We start from the raw sequence: 17,688 nt of genomic DNA, 5'->3' as shown, positions 1-17,688 counted from the left end.
CAATCTACTGCAAAGATAGTAATACAGAACTCTGCAGGCTATCCAAGTCTGTACCCAAACAATTCGAGCTTCTACTGCTAAAAATTCACCTTTCCAGAAACAAGTCTCTCACGGTTGTCGCATGCTATAGACCACCTTCTGCCCCCGACACCATATGTGAATTGATTGCCCCCCATCTATCTTCAGAGCTCGTGCTGCTAGGTGACCTAAACTGGGACATGCTTAACACCCAGGCCATCCTACAATCTAAGATCGATTCCCTCAATCTCACACAAATTATCAATGAACCTACCAGGTACAACCCCAAATCCGTAAACACAGGCACCCTCATAGATATCATCCTAACTAACTCGCCCTCCAAATACACCTCTGCTGTTTTCAATCAAGATCTCAGCGATCACTGCCTCATTGCCTGCATCCGTAATGGGTCTGCGACCAAACGACCACCCCTCATCACTGTCAAACGCTCCCTAAAAAACCTTCTGCGAGCAGGCCTTTCTAATGGACCTGGCCGGGGTATCCTGGAATTACATTGACCTCATCCCGTCAGTAGAGGATGCCTGGTTATTCTTTAAAAGTGCCTTCCTCACCGTCTTAAATAAGCATGCCCCATTCAAAAAATGTAGAACTAGGAATAAATATAGTCCTTGGTCCAGTCTAGACCTGTCTGCCCTTGACCAGCACAAAAACATCCTGTGGCGTTCTGCATTAGCATCGATCAGCCCCCGTAATATGCAACTTTTCAGGGAAGTTAGGAACAAATATACACAGGCAGTTAGCTTTCCTACGGCTAGCTTTTTCAAACAGAAATTTGCATCCTGTAGTACAAACTCAAAATATTCTGGGGCACTGTAAAGTTCATGGAGAATAAGAGCACCTCCCAGCAGCCCACTGCTCTGAGGCTAGGAAACACTGTTACCACCGATAAATCCACCATAATTGAGAATTTCTTTTTTTGTTGTTGAATTTTTACCCCTTTTTCGTGGTATCCAATTGTTAGTAGCTACTATCTTGTCTCATCGCTACAACTCCCGTACGGGCTCGGGAGAGACGAAGGTTGAAAGTCATGCGCCCTCCGATACACAACCCAACCAAGCCGCACTGCTTCTTAACACAGCGCGCATCCAACCCGGGAGCCAGCCACACCAATGTGTCGGAGGAAACACAGTGCACCTGGCAACCTTGGTTAGCGCGCACTGCGCCCGGTCCGCCACAGGAATCGCTGGTGCGCGATGAGACAAGGATATCCCTACCGGCCAAGCCCTCCCTAACCCGGACGACGCTAGGCCAATTGTGCATCGCCCCACGGACCTCGCAGTCGTGGCCGGTTACGACAGAGCCTGGGCGCGAACCCATAGTTGAGAATTTCAATAAGCATTTCTCTACGGCTGGCCATGCTTTCCACCTGGCTACCCCTACCCCGGTCAACTGTCAACTGGAACCCTCCACAGAAACCCACCAAAGCCCCCACTATTTCTCCTTCACCCAAATCCAGATAGCTGATGTTCTGAAAGAGCTGCAAAATCTGGACCCCTACAAATGAGCCGGGCTAGACAATCTGGACCCTCTCTTTCTAAAATTATCTGCCAAAATGGTTGCAACCCCTATTACTAGCCTGTTCAACCTATCCTACCCTGCCTTTCTAAAGGTCTTCGAAAGCCAAGTTAACAAACAGATTACCAACCATTTCGAATCCCACCGTACCTTCTCCGCTATGCAATCTGGTTTCAGAGCTGGTCATGGGTGCACCTCAGCCACGCTCAAGGTCCTAAACGGCATCATAACCCCCATCGATAAGAGACATTACTGTGCAGCCGTATTCATCGACCTGGCCAAGGCTTTCGACTTTGTCAATCACCACATTCTTATTGGCAGACTTCGACAGCCTTTGTTTCTCAAATGATTGCCTCGCCTGGATTACCAACTACTTCTCTGATAGAGTTCAGTATGTCTGTTATCTTTGCCTGTCCTGGCTCCCCTTCTAAAACTTCTCCTCTCTGCTCTCCAACCTTCAAGGTCTCTGCAGTGCGGGGGAGGGCTCTTCTGTCTGCCTTTTCCCCTATCTGTCTGTAGCTCTTTTTCTCATGTTTCCACATTTTAACTAAATGTCTCACTGTTTGGCTTTATCTAAACTCATGGATTTTTTATATTTTTAGAAAAACATGTCTATGGTGGCAATTTCTAAAGTCCTTATATAGGTTAATTAAACTCTACTATAATTAAGTTACCTTAAAAAAAAATAATAAAAAAAAAATATATATATATATATATATATATATATATATATATATATATATATATATTTTTTTTTTATAAACAGTATTACCCATGACCACAAATTCATTATTCAAATGGCACCCCCTTGTGGCTGATCAGACCACCCGGGAGAGTCATGAAAGCAGGTCAAAGGTTACACCATCCCCCTACATTCGTGTTCCATACCATATTAGACATATTAAAGAACCCTTTATCTTAAAAAAAATTCACTTGTGTAATTAAAACTCAGAAAATAAAACTCCTAATATTCCATATGTGAGTGTACCCCTTTAAGATATCATGTCTCTGGGAACGTGGAAATCCCCTTAACCCAAACGTTTACTACAAAAACAAAACCTAATAATTATGATAATCCCCTCAAACTCAAATAATTTGTCTCGATGTTTCATGTTTTATTCGTGTTTCTCCAAATTGTCTCCCCAAAATACTTCTTAAATACCCAGCCATTAGACACACACACACAAGTGTGATAAATGTGCACTGTCCCTTTAACATAAAAACCTCAGCCTGCAATCCACTCTGCGGGCCTTTCATTGTTCCCCATAATGAAAACAGATTCTAATGTTAGTATACCTTAACCTCCTGTTTAATTTCAGTGGTGTTATCTGAACAATCAAACCAAAATCAATAACCGGGAGAGTACTTGTGTAAATTAATTAAAAGAACAAAATAAATCTACCTTATTTCTCAGCACTTGTTTAGAACACCACTCCAGTCTTACATCGACTACACCCGTCACCCCGTCTACCGTACCTAGTGTATATCTTATCTATTACTCAGTGGCTCAATTAATGTTTAACGTAAGTATGTTCAGATGTTGATTATGTAATTCTAAAATATTAGTATAGTTCAAACCTCATAATATAAATCTACACAAAGAATTTTACGTTAATAGAGTTTAACACTTTTTCCAACAGTCATGCACACCCCCTCAATATTCTATGATATAACTCTCATCAGCAAGCCTGCGACTTTTTCAACATTCTCACCGGTACCAGCTCCAACTGAAATACCTAATGTACCACACTCGCTTGGTCCCCGACCTCATTCATACCGATATTAGTCCCCGACTGAATATCAAGCGTATTTCATGCACACGATTTGAGTCTCACAAATCTTCATTTACGCCAGTAAGCTTCAACTTACACCATACACACACAAATCTTCATTCACCCAAGCAAGCAGACCAGTGGGAGACGCAATGGCCCCGCCTTCTGTCCATTCTCTGTACAGCTTCTCACCCAGTCTCTTCCACTCCTTACCCTCTCTGCCTTCATTCAATTCTAGAGTGGACTTCAGCATTTTCAACACCTTTTCTATATTCAACAACATTTTATGTACACTACAATACTGTCAACAACCTATGCCTTTACTAAAACCCAAGTGGTACCCTTTCCATACGGCTAAAATCGGCCCCCAATTAGGTCTAAAGTAAGAACTCAATTATGCACTGTGGGTCCCCTAGGGTATTAAGTAGTCTAGTGTCCCCCGGATTATCACCTTTACTTCAATACCAAATGTACAAAATAAAAAATACAATCACTCCATATGACTAACGTGTCAACCGGATCACGTTTCTAGTACAACTTAATGTCTCATTCAAACTTGGTAGTCAGTGCGACGACTTTACTCCCCGATGTACTTCACACACACCTATGCTTTGTTAGGACCTTAGAGAGACCCTATACACACGGCGAAATCGGTCTCAAGTCCAATTAATCAATTTAAATATCTGTCATTCACACTTGGCCCTGCCTAGTACATCACATTCGGATCATATGGCTTTCCATTCGCACTTTGGTGGTCACTCGTTACCCACCACTCGTACATGTAGTCCCAGACTATCCAGTCACACTTTTATAATCAACTAGAATGAATCATACATGTAGTCCCAGACTATCCATTCAAGCTTTGGTGGTCACCCGTTACCCACCATTCATACATGTAGTAAGTGTTCTCTGTTACCACCTACCAGCCAGGCATACTAGTACATCCCATACACAATGCACCATTAAGTATTGTCGATCAATAATAAAATTGCAGTTGCCAATGGAGATATTACTTTCTCAACTATTTTCCAATCTCACACATCATAATAGTTTAGTAACTTACATCAAACAGGTGTCTCACAAAACTAAATTTGGATAAGTCCAATGTGCAGAACTTTAGTTTTTCACAACAGGTGTCTGCTTACCTCTTTTAGTTGACCGGTCAGGATTTGTGAGACACACCGTCCGATGACAGTACTGGCCAATCGGCCAGACAATCTCCAGCATCGTCCTTCTACCAGATCACGTCGGTGGTCACCAAATTGTTAGGGTTGCGTAAATTCGAATCTGGTATCAGGATAAATATAACAATGAGTCACCGATTTTATACTATGTATTTTTTATTAGCTAAGTAATAAATGGCAAATGCAACTTTCGTATATACGGGCTCACTGTAATACCACGCAGGGCAGAACAGAGAACTGACAAGACGTATGTAAAACAGTATTCTTTATACTGTGATAGACATAGTTCCAACCCGTCTGTTGGCCTATCACAGTAGAGACTGGGCGTGGTTTAAACTTGCTCAGCCTATTGCAGGCGCTCAGGCGGGTCCCCGCCAAGGCGCTTCTTTGATAGATGTAACTTGCTTGTGAAGAACATCCAGGCTCTCATGCTCCATACCGTTATCTCGCACCTGGCTCCTGTTATCTAACAAAATACCGCTTGTTCTCGCAACACCCTGCTCTGAATGTGCCCCCCTCCCAACTCATTGAACAGTTCCTGTCTTCATGCTACTTTTCCATCATGAGAAAGGCCCATGGCCTTGAAACTTTTAACAATGTTTCAAGTCAGCTATGTTGCATAACACATACATACATCCACACAAGCCAACAACAGATAATATTCAATCATATATATGGTAATGGCTATAATGTAAAATACAGGATCCAACAATCATAACCGCCATCGATAAGAGACATTACTGTGCAGCCGTATTCGTCGACCTGGCCAAGGCTTTCGACTCTGTCAATCACCACATTCTTATTGGCAGACTTCGACAGCCTTGGTTTCTCAAATGATTGCCTCGCCTGGATTACCAACTACTTCTCTGATAGAGTTCAGTATGTCAAATCGGAGGGCCTGTTGTTCGGACCTCTGGCAGTCTCTATGGGGATGCCACAGGGTTCTCGGGCTGACTCTCTTCTCTGTATACATCAATGATGTCGCTCTTGCTGCTGGAGAGTTTGTTTTGATATTTTAACCTGCTTGTCGTGATTGCGTTTGGTGTGTGGGGGACAAAATAAATGTATGCACGATAGCACACGCGCGCAGCCGGTTTGGGTTACGTGTTACATCGTACGTGCATATCGTAAGCTAGCTAGCTAACTCAGTTAACGTTAAGTGGTAGTCACTTCGCCTCTGTCGTCCTCTGCGACCAAACAGTTGATACATTGAATGTCCAGACAGTCCTCATTGTTCCAGAATAGAGCAAAATAAACACAGCTGCAGACAATTGTGTTGTTGAAAATCCAGTGTCTGCGTTAAAACTAACAGATTTACATGTTTTATTTTACCTTTATTTAACCAGGCAAGTCAGTTAAAGAACAAATTCTTATTTTCAATGACGGCCTAGGAACAGTGGGTTAACTGCCGGTTCAGGGGCAGAACGACGACAGCTCGGGGATTTGAACTTGCGGTTACTAGTCCAACGCTCTAACCACTAGGCTACCCTGCCGCCCCACATGATGATACTCATTCAGTGTTTTGATTATTTCTAATTCTAAACTAGCTATAATACTCATTTAACTATAACACAACCTTGAGTGAATCACAGGCAGATTTGATCAAGTCTGCTGCAAATTTTCTCTAAAGACGTTGAATATTTCATTATTTTCCATCTTCCTTTGCTCTTCTAGTGCACAGAGACCCAGGAAAATTGGAAGGTCTGAAGAAACTGGAACCCAGTACGTATACTAAGAGGAATGTGTCAATCACCTGCTTTACTCATTCATTGTGCTTTTCTCTGAACAGTTAAAGAATATATTGACTATAACAAAGAATTTCCTTTTGCTGTGCAGCCAGTGCCCTTGAGGTAAATTCTGATCTGTGAACCATCACAATGCAGGCTACTTATTGATGTACCCAATGTAGAGATGCACACAAAACCAGTTTTTGGTTTGAGTACACAATCAGAACAAATCCAGTTTGGGAACCACTGGACTAGAGCATAGACTCAAACTTTCCTATGCTCGTACTTCTCCCTGTCATTCACTCAGAACCACTGTCAGTGTATACAGTAGGTTGTTTACAGGAAGAGCAGTCTCATACTAATATATATATATATATATATGACAGCCTTGACAACATATCTCATAACATTCTAGATACGCAATTAAATCAACAATCAGTCAAGTGTTTTGATTACAGTAAATCTTGGCTGTGGGTACAAAGAACAATGCTCTTTAACCTACAGAATGAAACTTTTCACCGCAGCAAACAATACAGTATTTGCATTGTCTTTAATCATGTACAAAAAAAAATGGTTGTTTTTAATTTAAAAGAAATGTAAAGTATCCCTGAAATGTAACAAATTACAAACGTGAAAGTTAATGAAGGTGTTAGATCTACATGGCTTTACACATAGTATAGCTATCCATACAAAACATACATTGAAGGGAAATGTTTAACAGTGTTCAAACTATAATGGGTTTCATTCAAGAGTCTTCTCATGTTTCATAACTGCAGTCGATTTGACCAGCTTTATTCATAAAATATCCTAAGAACATAAGTTATACATCTGACCTTCAATTGACCCTTCACTAACCCCCCTTGGTTACTGTTGCAACCTCAGACATTTTCCAGGGATGCTCAATTCCAACATTCATTGAGATAATAACTTATTAAATGGTCATCACTAGTTACCACAGCCAAAGTCATAATTATGGCTAAACCTCATTATTTCTTAAAATCCCAACACTAACCTAACAATTGCTGGTCAATGAGACAGCGCTAGCTAACCAGCTGAGCTAGCAAACAAGGTAAAAATGTATAATTACAGAGAATTTCAGGAATCACAGTAGCAAGTACTCCTGGTGCCCTGTGCAAATATTTAGCTTAAGAAAACTCTGTTTTTGCAATAGCCCTCACTGGCTTTTATGCGATTTAAAACGTGCTGCGAGCTTGTCCGAGGTGGAGCGCGGCGATTAGTTGCCCAAAATGGGGCGAGTTTAGCGAAAGGTCAATTTTATAAGCGACAGCTTTAGGGAGAGTGGTAAGATAATACTTTACTTCTGAAATGATCGATCAAGCAACAAAGACTTGTTAAGCCCGCCCCTTTATTTTAAATCATTTCCACAGGAAACCATAACATTGTGAAATTAATACAAAATCAATGTAATACCCTTTTGTTTTACCTTACAAAATAAAAACGTAATTTTCAGGCATACAATAGAAATGTTATTGCACAATAAGCCTTCTTGCATGGTGGCAGACAGTCATTTACATTTCAGACACAGAACATAAGACAAATTTTGATGCTTTAGTAGGAAAACTAGGTTTTTAGATGCTTCCGTTTGGAAATATATACACTATATATATATTACACACACAAAAGTATGTGGACACCCCTTTAAAATTTGTGGATTCGGCCATTTCAGCCACACCCGTTGCTGACAGGTGTATACAATGGAGCACACAGCCATGCAATCTCCATAGCCTAACATTGGCAGTAGAATTACCTTACCGAAGAGCTCAGTGACTCAATGTGGCACCGTCATAGGATATAAACTCAGCAAAAAAAAGGTCCCTTTTTCATGACCCTGTCTTTCAAAAATAATTTGTAAAAATCCAAATAACTTCACAGATCTTCAATGTAAAGGGTTTAAACACTGTTTCCCATGCTTGTTCAATGAACCATAAACAATTAATGAACATGCGCCTGTGAAACGGTCGTTAAGACACTAACAAGCTTACAGAGGGTAGGCAATTAAGGTCACAGTTATGAAAACTGAGGACACTGAAGAGGCCTTTCTGCTGACTCTGAAAAACACCAAAATAAAGATGCCCAGGGTCCCTGCTCATCTGTGTGGACGTGCCTTAGGCATGCTGCAAGGAGGCATGAGGACTGCAGATGTGGCCAGGGCAATAAATTACAATGTCCGTACTGTGAGACGCCTAAGACAGCGCTACAGGGAGACAGGACGGACAGCTGATCGTCCTCACAGTGGCAGACCACGTGTAACACCTGCACAGGATCGGTACATCACAGATGCAGGACAGGTACAGGATGGCAACAACTGCCGAGTTACACCAGGAACGCACAATCCCTCCATCAGTGATCAGACTGTCCACAATAGGCTGGACTGAGGGCTTGTAGGCCTGTTGTAAGGCAGGTCCTCACCGGCAACGCCTATGGGCACAAACCCACCGTCGCTGGACCAGACAGGACTGGCAAAAAGTGCTCTTCACTGACGAGTCATGGTTTTGTCTCACCAGGGGTGATGGTCAGATTCGCATTTATCGTCGAAGGAATGAGAGTTACACCGAGGCCTGTATTCTGGAGCAGGATCGATTTGGAGGTGGAGGGTCCGTCATGGTCTGGGGTGGTGTGCCACAGCAACATCGGACTGAGCTTATTGTCATTGCAAGCGTTCTCAACGACGTGCGTTACAGGGAAGACATCCTCCTCCCTCATGTGGTACCCTTCCTGCAGGCCCATCCTGACATGACCCTATAGCATGATAATGCCACCAGCCATACTGCTCATCCTGTGCGTGATTTCATGCAAGACAGGAATGTCAGTGTTCTGCCATGGCCAGCGAAGAGCCCGGATCTCAATCCTATTGAGCACATCTGAGACCTGTTGGATCAGAGGGTGAGGGCCGTTCCCCCCAGAAATGTCCAGGAACTTGCAGGTGCCTTGGTGGAAGAGTGGGGTAACATCTCACAGCAAGAACTAGCAAATCTGGTGCAGTCCATGAGGAGGAGATGCACTGCACTACCTAATGCAGCTGGTGGCCACACCAGATACGGACTTACTTTTGATTTTGACCCCCCCCTTTGTTCAGGGACACATTATTCAATTTGTTAGTCACGTCTGTGGAACTTGTTCAGTTTATATGTCTCAGTTGTTGAATCTTATATTCATACAAATATTTACACGTTACGTTTGCTGAAAATAAATGCAGTTGACAGTGAGAGGACATTTCTTTTTCTGCTGAGTTTGATGCCACCTTTCCAACAAATCAAATGCCTGCCCTGGTAGAGCTGCCCTGGTTAACTGTAGGTGTGGTTATTGTGAAGTGGAAACATCTAGGAGCAACTAAGGCTCAGCCGCAAAGTGGTAGGCCACACAAGCTCACAGAACGATACCACCGAGTGCTGAAGCGCGTAAAAATTATCTGCCCTTGGTTGCAACACTCACTACAGTTCCAAACTGCCTCTGGAAACAACGTCAGCACAATAACTATTCGTCAGGAGCTTCATGAAAATGGGTTTCCATGGCCGAGCGGCCACACCCAAGCCTAAGATCACCACGTGCAATGCCAAGCGTCGGCTGGAGTGGTGTAAAGCTTGCCTACATTGGACTCTGGAGGAGTGGAAATGCGTTCTCTGGAGTGACGAAGGCCGCTTCACCATCTGACAGTCCGACAAACAAATCTGGGTTTGGAGGATGCCAGGAGAATGCTACCTGCCCGAATGCAGTCTCAACTGTAAAGTTTGGTGGAGGCAGAATAATGGTTGGGGCTAGTGCCAGTGAAGGGAAATTTTAACGCTACAGCATACAATGACATTCTAGACAATTTTGTGGCAAAAGTTTGGGAAAGGCCCTTTCCTGTTTCAGCATGACAATGCCCCCATGCACAAAGCAAAGTCCATACAGAAATGGTTTGTCAAGATCAGTGTGGAAGAACTTGACTGGCCGGCACAGAGCCCTGACCTCAGCCCCTTCGAACACCTTTGGGATGAATTGGACTGCCGACTGCAAGCCAGGCTTAATCGCCCAACCTCACTAATGCTCGTGGCTGAATGGAAGCCAGTCCCCAAAGGAATGTTCCAACATCTAGTGGAAAGCCTTCCCAGAAGAGTGGAGGCTGTTATAGCAGCAAAGGGGGAGACCAACTAATGCCAATGATTTAGAAATTAAATGTTTGTTTGATGAGCAGGTGTCCCCACATACTTTTGGTCATGTAGTAATGGGATATATGAAATAACTTGGTACACTAATAGTCAAGTGTGGACACACCTACTCATTCCAGGGAATTATATTTTTACTTTGTAGAACAGTGAAGACATCAAAACTGTGAAATAATGTATGGAATCATGTATATTTTATATTTGAGATTCTTCAAAGTAGCCACCCGTTTGCTTGACAGATTTGCACATTCTTGGCATTCTCTCAACCAGCTTCATGTGGTAGTTACCTGGAATGCCTTTCAATAAACAGGTGCGCCTCATTAAGTTAATTTGTGGCATTTCCTTCTTAATGCGTTTGAGCCAATCAGTTGTGTTGTGACAAGGTAGAGGTGGTATACAGAAGATAGCCCTATTTGGTAAAAGACCAAGTCCATATTATGGCAAAAACATCTCAAATAAGCAAAGAGAAATGACAGTCCATCATTACTTTAAGACATGAAGGTCAGTCAATGCGGAACATTTCAAGAACTTTTAAACTGGCTCTCATGAAGACTGTCACAAGGAAGACCCAGAGTTACCTCTGCTGTAGAGGATAAGTTCATTAGAGTTGCCCGCCTCAGAAATTGCAGCCCAAATAAATGCTTCAGAGTTCAAGTAACAGACACAACAACAACTGTTCAGTGGAGACAGCGTGAATTAGGCCTTCATGGTTGAATTGCTGCAAAGAAACCTCTACTAAAGGACACCAATAAGAGACTTGTTTGGGCCAAGGAATACATGCAATGGACATTAGACCGGAGGAACTCTGTCATGAGTCCAAATTTTAGATTTTTGATTCCAACCACTGTCTTCAAGAAACAGAGTAAGTGAATGGATGATCACTGCATGCGTGGTTTCAACTGTGAAGCATGGAGGTGGTGGTGTGGGGTTGCTTTGCTGGTTACACTGTCTGATTTATTTAGAATTCAAGGCACACTTAACCAGCATGGCTACCACAGCATTCTGCAGCGATATGCCATCCCATCTGGTTTGGGCTTAGTGGGACTATCATTTGTTTTTCAACAGGACAATGACCCAAAACACACCTCCAGGCTGTGTAAGGGCTATTAAACCAAAAAGGAGAGTGATGGAGTGCTGCAGATGACCACAATCACCTGACCACAATCACCTGACCTCGACCCAATTGGGATGGTTTTGGATTAGTTGGACCGCAGAGTGAAGAAAAAGCAGCCAACAAGTGCTCAGCATATATGGGAACTCCTTCAAGACTGTTGGAAAAGCATTCCTCATGAAATTGGTTGGGAGAATGCCAAGAGTGTGCAAAGCTGTCATCAAGGCAAAGGGTGTCTACTTTGAATAATCTAAAATATATTTTGATTTGTTTAACACTTTATTGGTTACTACTTGATTCCCTATGTGATATTTCATTGTTGGTGTATTTACTATTATTCTACAATGTAGAAAAAAAAAGAAAAAAAAAACTTGAAATGAGTAGGTGTTCAAACTTTTGACTGGCACTAATATATATATATATCCAAATTAAATCTAAAGGAAAGGGGAAAAATAAAGAGAAATCGTGGTCGATTAGACATAGCCGGGTTGTTAATGGTAGCAGGTGGTATCCAAGCCCTCTGACATAGTTGGTGGGTGTCTAAGGCTCTCCCATGGAGGAGCTGACTGAGTCCTGGGGCTGGGGGGTAGCTGCTGCCTGCTGGGAGCTGTAGTCTTGCCCCTGGGGACCCACAGAAGAGTCATGCCCATGGGGGGCCTGCTGCATGGGGGGCTGCCCGGGGAAGTCTCTGGGGCCACTGTGAGGAGGGTATGGGGCCGCTCCTGGGGGAAGGTGCTGGGGTGGGATGGAGTGATCACGTGGTCCGTAGTGCATGTAGGGACGTGGTGGTCCCATGGGTCGGGCCATAGGGGGGCCGCCGCGAACACCTGGGGAGAGCGAGACCAAACATGAGAAAGTGAAAAGCAATAATATAATATCCTAGTACAAAAATAACAATATCACTACTACGTTACTCTCCACAACTGAAATAACAATAGCAAAGAAAGTCAACTTGAGGTTAAAAAATAAAACAAATGGGTTGCCGAATTCACCACCTACCGAATGGGGGAGGCACTGGTCCATAGTGAGGTGGAGGAGGGCCCCGGTGGTGTGGGGGGCCGTAGGCACCAGGAGGTGGAGGCCGCTGTCCGGGTGGCATCATGGGGCCAGGTGGGTGTCCATTAGGTGGTGGGGGTCCGGGAGGCATCATGCCTGGGTGTCCGTTGGCTGGTCGGTACATGGGAGGCATGAAGGATGAGGGAGGAGGGATGTGGTGGGGCCCAGGGCCAGGAGGACGGTAGCAGAGTCCGGAGGGATGGCTGATAACTGGTCTGAGGGGGCCGGGGCCTGAGTCGGGGGGGGAGCTGATAGGAGAGGCCAGGAGGGAGCCAGGGCCCCGAGGTCCTGAGTTCTGGAGGAACCACCAATAAACACCATTACAAACCTAGAAGTCTTAAAGAGGAGATGTAGGTTGGTGGTGCCTATAGCCCTGTTGCTGGCACCACCCGTGAGCTCCTTTCAAAACAGTTTCGTTAGAACAAAACACAATCATGCACATGTCAGAAACAACTTCAATATCCCACAATAGTAAGGCAAGTTATGCAGTTCCCAACAACAACAAAAAAAAAATTCACACGACAAAGTTCCAATCACCGTGATTTTGGGAATCAGGACCTTTCCACAAAGCATTAACCTCAAAACACACAGCTTTTAACGATAACACAATTCACATCATGCAGTTGTGCTTTAGTTATGGCTTTGTAGAACAGTGTCACCACATTTCATTCAGTGGGGGTGGTGTTGTAATGTAAAGAACTGATAAGGCAAGTAACCACGCATGTGAAAATCCAGCCAGCAATATTCAAGTAACTGTTCAGTGTCTCCAGATTTCAATGAAATGATCGATAATTACAATACGAGTGAAATAGTTTTCCCTTCCAAAAAAATTGTCATTAAGCATGTTAAATATACACTTTTCTGTGTGGAATGGTGTGGGCGTATACCAATAATAAAAAATATTGCGAGTAGACCGCTGATTGGCCAGCTCATCCTCCTCTAGAGGATGACATCATCCTCTGAGGAAATAGCACGCATTTTTTAAATGGTCAGTTTGAGATACAAATATGTTTTTTTCCCCCCAAATTATACTTTGACCACAAACATGAGTATAGGAAGAGTAATACATAATTTGGGTTTGAGTTAACAGAATGATTTTCACTGGACAGTTACTGTTAAGTCTGACAAACCTTGTGAGGCCACAAGCCCACTGCCTGCCACTGATCCATGGCTGAGGTAAGCATGCTCACACATCCACATCCCTTCCACCGTGCCTCAGCCTCCTATATAATACTCACTGCCTCTGGGTTCTCTGTGGAGGCCTGGGCCTCAGCCTGTGACTGTGGTGGAGCGGTCTGCTTTAGAGCAAACACACCCACATGTTGAATGGAGTAACAGGGGGGGGGGGGGGGGGGGGAGATGCACATAAGACTAAGGACTCGAGGTGCCTCAATTAAACTTTTCTTTGCTAGTTCCATGTCCCTTTTCCATTCCTGACTTTGTAACGTAATAAGGAAAGAAGTTGTGGACATTGTCACAAATTGACTGAAAACTTACCGAGCTGTCCAGACTGCTTGGAGAGGATGTCCGTGGTGCAATGGTGTCTAAAGGTGATGCAAAGAGCAGAATGATTAAAGGAAATACAGCTAGGATAGAGACATTCACACATGCCAACCCTGTCCAACTTTTTATAGTACCAGACACTCATGGCAAAGTGGAGATTCAACTTGCGCGCCGAATTGAGGTTCTTTCCTCCCGCACGCTCATGCTGTTTGTAAGTCTGATCACAATTATAGAATTGTAACAAATCAAGTCTAAAAAGGTTGGAATACTTTCTTTCTTGACAGCAATCTATTTATACATATGGTAAAAGTCACTAACAAAATCTAATGAGAAAGAACAAAGGCCTTTATTCTTGGAGTTTTTTAAAGTTATTTGTTTCGGTACAAAATCTACAAATGCGAACTGCTGGCACTTTAGAGCCCACAATGTCCATCTTATGTTGGTTAACGTTAGCTTGAAACAATTAGTGTTCACCTTTCCACACGGAGTCGAAAAGGGATTTGTCCATGTGTTTAGGTACAGCTGACAGCCGGCAAACTCAGCATCACAACAAACAGGAGGGGCAGACACGGGTTAGCTACGTCCAATAATGATGTATTAATCTCCATGTCTGTTGACACAAACTCCGCACATGTCTGTGTGTTGCAGCCCGAGAACCAGGATGTTAAATTTACGGGGCGGCAGGGTAGCCTAGTGGTTAGAGCGTTGGACTAGTAACCGGAAGGTTGCAAATTCAAACCCCCGAGCTGACAAGGTACAAATCTGTCACTCTGCCCCTGAACAGGCAGTTAACCCACTGTTCCTAGGCAGTCATTGAAAATAAGAATTTGTTCTTAACTGACTTGCCTAGTTAAATAAAAAGGTATAAAAAAAACCTCAGTGGATTTTTTTTATTTAATTAAATAAAAATATTTTTTAATCTGTCCCTAATCATTTCTGCCTACTTTTAACTCAGATCTCGAACCTGCATACATGGATAGAGACTTGCATAGTTGGTATGCAAAATGCATGCATGTTGGCAGGTCTGGATATTGGATCATAGGGAATAATACTGAATCAACCTTCATTGACAAATAAATCATCCCTACCAGGTCTGGCAGCCACTGGGTGTTTGTGGTCAGGGGGGTAACGACCGTGAGGGTCAGATGGAGGTCGTGGTCCTGTTGAACACAAAATACACGGTCATACATCATCCTACCAAGGCGAAATGTTAACACTGCCATATTCTCTGACCTCGGCTCTCCTGGGTGTCATTAGGCACCTGACTCTACACCACTGTGGTTCACGTTACTGCTTTATGCTACCAGCTATTTATAGCAGTGTCTGGTCTATTTGCAGTCTGAAGAAAATGTTTGGCCATATACTGGTAGGATTATTCCACAACTAGAACACTTGTGAATCAGTATTAATATCACATGGCTGAAGAACAACTGGATTGTACAAAGTTCCACAAGGGATCACAATGGCTAAGGCTTCTGCAACCTGACTATCCCAAGGACATGCCCCTCACATATGACCTCCCAGCAGCTGAGCACCACCAAGAAACCAACATAGTACAGAAAAAGCAGGAGGAATGCATGAGAAGGACGGTGAAAGATAGAGGCAAGGGGACATTCTGGACCGCCTGGACACGCAAACCCGGTTGAAAAAGATGGGTACGGCGGTAGGTACGGGGAGAAAAGATGGCAGTGAGAGAGAGGAAAGCATGTCACAAGAAAATCTAAATGTAAACAGGAAGTAATCAGAAGATAAGAGGAATAAGTGATCAGATGTGGAAACCAACTAGGTACAGGATGAGAGCAGTAGGAAGAAAAAGGGGACAAGATTGAAACAGAACAGGGGATATAAAGGATTTCATTGGCTGAGGGACGGTACTGCTTGGCCAATCATCAGGGCCGAAGGCTGTCCGGGGAAGGGTTCTGGAGACTCACCGTAGGGCTCGTTCCGTCTCCCCACAGGGGCAGAGGGGGGTCGCCCAGGACCCTCCATCATGAGAGGGGGGGACGGGGCACCTCCGCTCACGGGCGAGGGCCCGTACGAGTCACCTGTTTAAACCAAACCAATTAACATCATTTAAAATGATGAACACCCAACCAACAGCACACAGCCAAATATGGTGGTCAGTCTCTCCACATTGGTCCAGCTTCAAGGAATAGGTGTCAAATCAACAACACAACTCCACATATTTCCGATGGTAAAGCTCCAACAGCAGATTGGTTATCCAATAGTCAAAAACAAAGTCCAAGAACTCATCTGAAACGCAATCACAGCTATTATCCAACCAACAATAGAATAGAGCCAAACCAACGAGGACTCAAAGAACACAGGGGTCTGTTCAGGAAGGTGCAACATGACAGAATATTCAGATATAAACATATGATGTAGAGCATGTATCCATCTCTGTCCTCAAGAATAGAGAGTCATTTCAGATCTACCTGCAAAACGCAATGAGCTCCAAAAGTATTGGGACAGTGACACATTTTTAGGTTGTTTTGGCTCTGTACTCTAGAACTTTGGTTTTGAAATGATAATGATAGCTGTGTTTGAATACCCAAACGAACATACTGTATACTACATACTATTAGTTCATCTTAGTATAGTGTAAACAAACAGTATCCTTCCAGTTGAGTGTATTAACGCTGCACCTGTCTACCGGAAGTAGATGCTGTTGCTATGCAACTTCATGCTAGCATAACAAATTACTAGCTAGACATCTTACGACGTCATTAACAATGTGCATTGAGAACACACAACAACTATACCACTTAGCTATGCTAAGAATGACGTGAACAATCAAGTCAATACACATTGGGTAGTTAGTTAGATAGCGTATAGTTTATATACTGGCAAGTTTGATGTATTAGTAGCCAACTACAGTTAGGTAGCTAACATACCAGTACATACAAGCAACTGCTGTAATAGCACTGACAACTGCTGATGTAAAATGGCTTTATAAATAAATGTGATTTAATGACATGTTATGCGCTTCGCAAGGGTGGCGTAGCTAACAACTTGTCAGCCAACATAACATGTAACGTAATTTATTTGAAAAGTGATTACATTGCTCAACATTTGAATGAATTTGTATCCGCTGTCGGACTATGGCTGCATATTTTCCGCTATTTTCTTCAAATCTTATGTCGTGAAGCCACGGCCATTTTCTGAAGAATTGCATTATGGGCCCTAAAAACACAGAAAGTGTGTCCACTCGCCAAAATACGAAGTATACAAGTAATGTAGTACGACATCAGGGAAGCTTTGGCATACTAACTACAGAATATCCATACTACATACTCAATTTATGTCACAAATAGTACAGTTAGTATGAGTATTCAAACACGGCTAATGACTATGAGGTGAAGACTGTCAGCTTTACTTTGAGGGTATTTTTTATCCATAATCAGTTGAACAGTTTAGAAATTACAGCACTTGTTGTACATAATCCTCCCACTTTATGGGACCAAAAGTATTGAGACAAATACACTTGTGTATTAAAGCAGTAAAGTTAAGTATTTGGTCCCATATTCATTGCACGCAATGACTACAAATATGTTGGATGCATTTTCTGTTTGTTTTAGTTGCGTTTGAGATTATTTTGTGCCCAATAGAAACGAA

The 17,688-nt window shown here is 43.2% G+C and overlaps 2 protein-coding genes and 1 long non-coding RNA gene across 6 annotated transcripts in view; 1 reads left to right on the top strand and 2 right to left on the bottom strand.

Annotated features, from left to right (window-relative positions):
• Positions 1–1,756, bottom strand: part of LOC115107594 (NACHT, LRR and PYD domains-containing protein 3-like) — a 19,748-nt gene extending 17,992 nt beyond the window's left edge. Inside the window, exon 1 of the mRNA XM_065008671.1 lies at positions 1,685–1,756. Coding sequence (XP_064864743.1) covers positions 1,685–1,741 — 57 coding nt within the window. The 5' untranslated portion in view covers positions 1,742–1,756. The remainder of the gene's footprint in view (positions 1–1,684) is intronic.
• The window catches only part of LOC115107597 (uncharacterized), a 27,786-nt gene that overhangs the window by 7,032 nt on the left and 3,066 nt on the right, over positions 1–17,688 (top strand). Inside the window, exon 2 of the long non-coding RNA XR_003860226.2 lies at positions 6,185–6,232. This is a non-coding gene — a long non-coding RNA (uncharacterized LOC115107597). The remainder of the gene's footprint in view (positions 1–6,184; positions 6,233–17,688) is intronic.
• Positions 6,998–17,688, bottom strand: part of LOC115107593 (transport and Golgi organization protein 1 homolog) — a 24,387-nt gene continuing 13,696 nt past the window's right edge. For 2 of the 4 annotated variants that reach the window (XM_029631023.2, XM_029631021.2), the window contains exons 22-27: positions 16,005–16,118; positions 15,162–15,233; positions 14,068–14,114; positions 13,809–13,868; positions 12,514–12,865; positions 6,998–12,341 (exon numbers count right to left, since the gene is read on the bottom strand). In XM_029631023.2, the coding sequence (XP_029486883.2) occupies positions 12,055–12,341; positions 12,514–12,865; positions 13,809–13,868; positions 14,068–14,114; positions 15,162–15,233; positions 16,005–16,118 (932 nt within the window). In that variant the 3' untranslated portion in view covers positions 6,998–12,054. The remainder of the gene's footprint in view (positions 12,342–12,513; positions 12,866–13,808; positions 13,869–14,067; positions 14,115–15,161; positions 15,234–16,004; positions 16,119–17,688) is intronic. The other 2 variants (XM_029631022.2, XM_029631024.2) reach the window with 2 other exon arrangements.

Source organism: Oncorhynchus nerka, linkage group LG24 (assembly GCF_034236695.1).
Source record: "Oncorhynchus nerka isolate Pitt River linkage group LG24, Oner_Uvic_2.0, whole genome shotgun sequence".
NCBI lineage: Eukaryota > Metazoa > Chordata > Actinopteri > Salmoniformes > Salmonidae > Oncorhynchus > Oncorhynchus nerka.
Note: the sequence above shows the minus strand (reverse complement) of the source record. Positions and strands in the feature narration are given on the sequence as shown.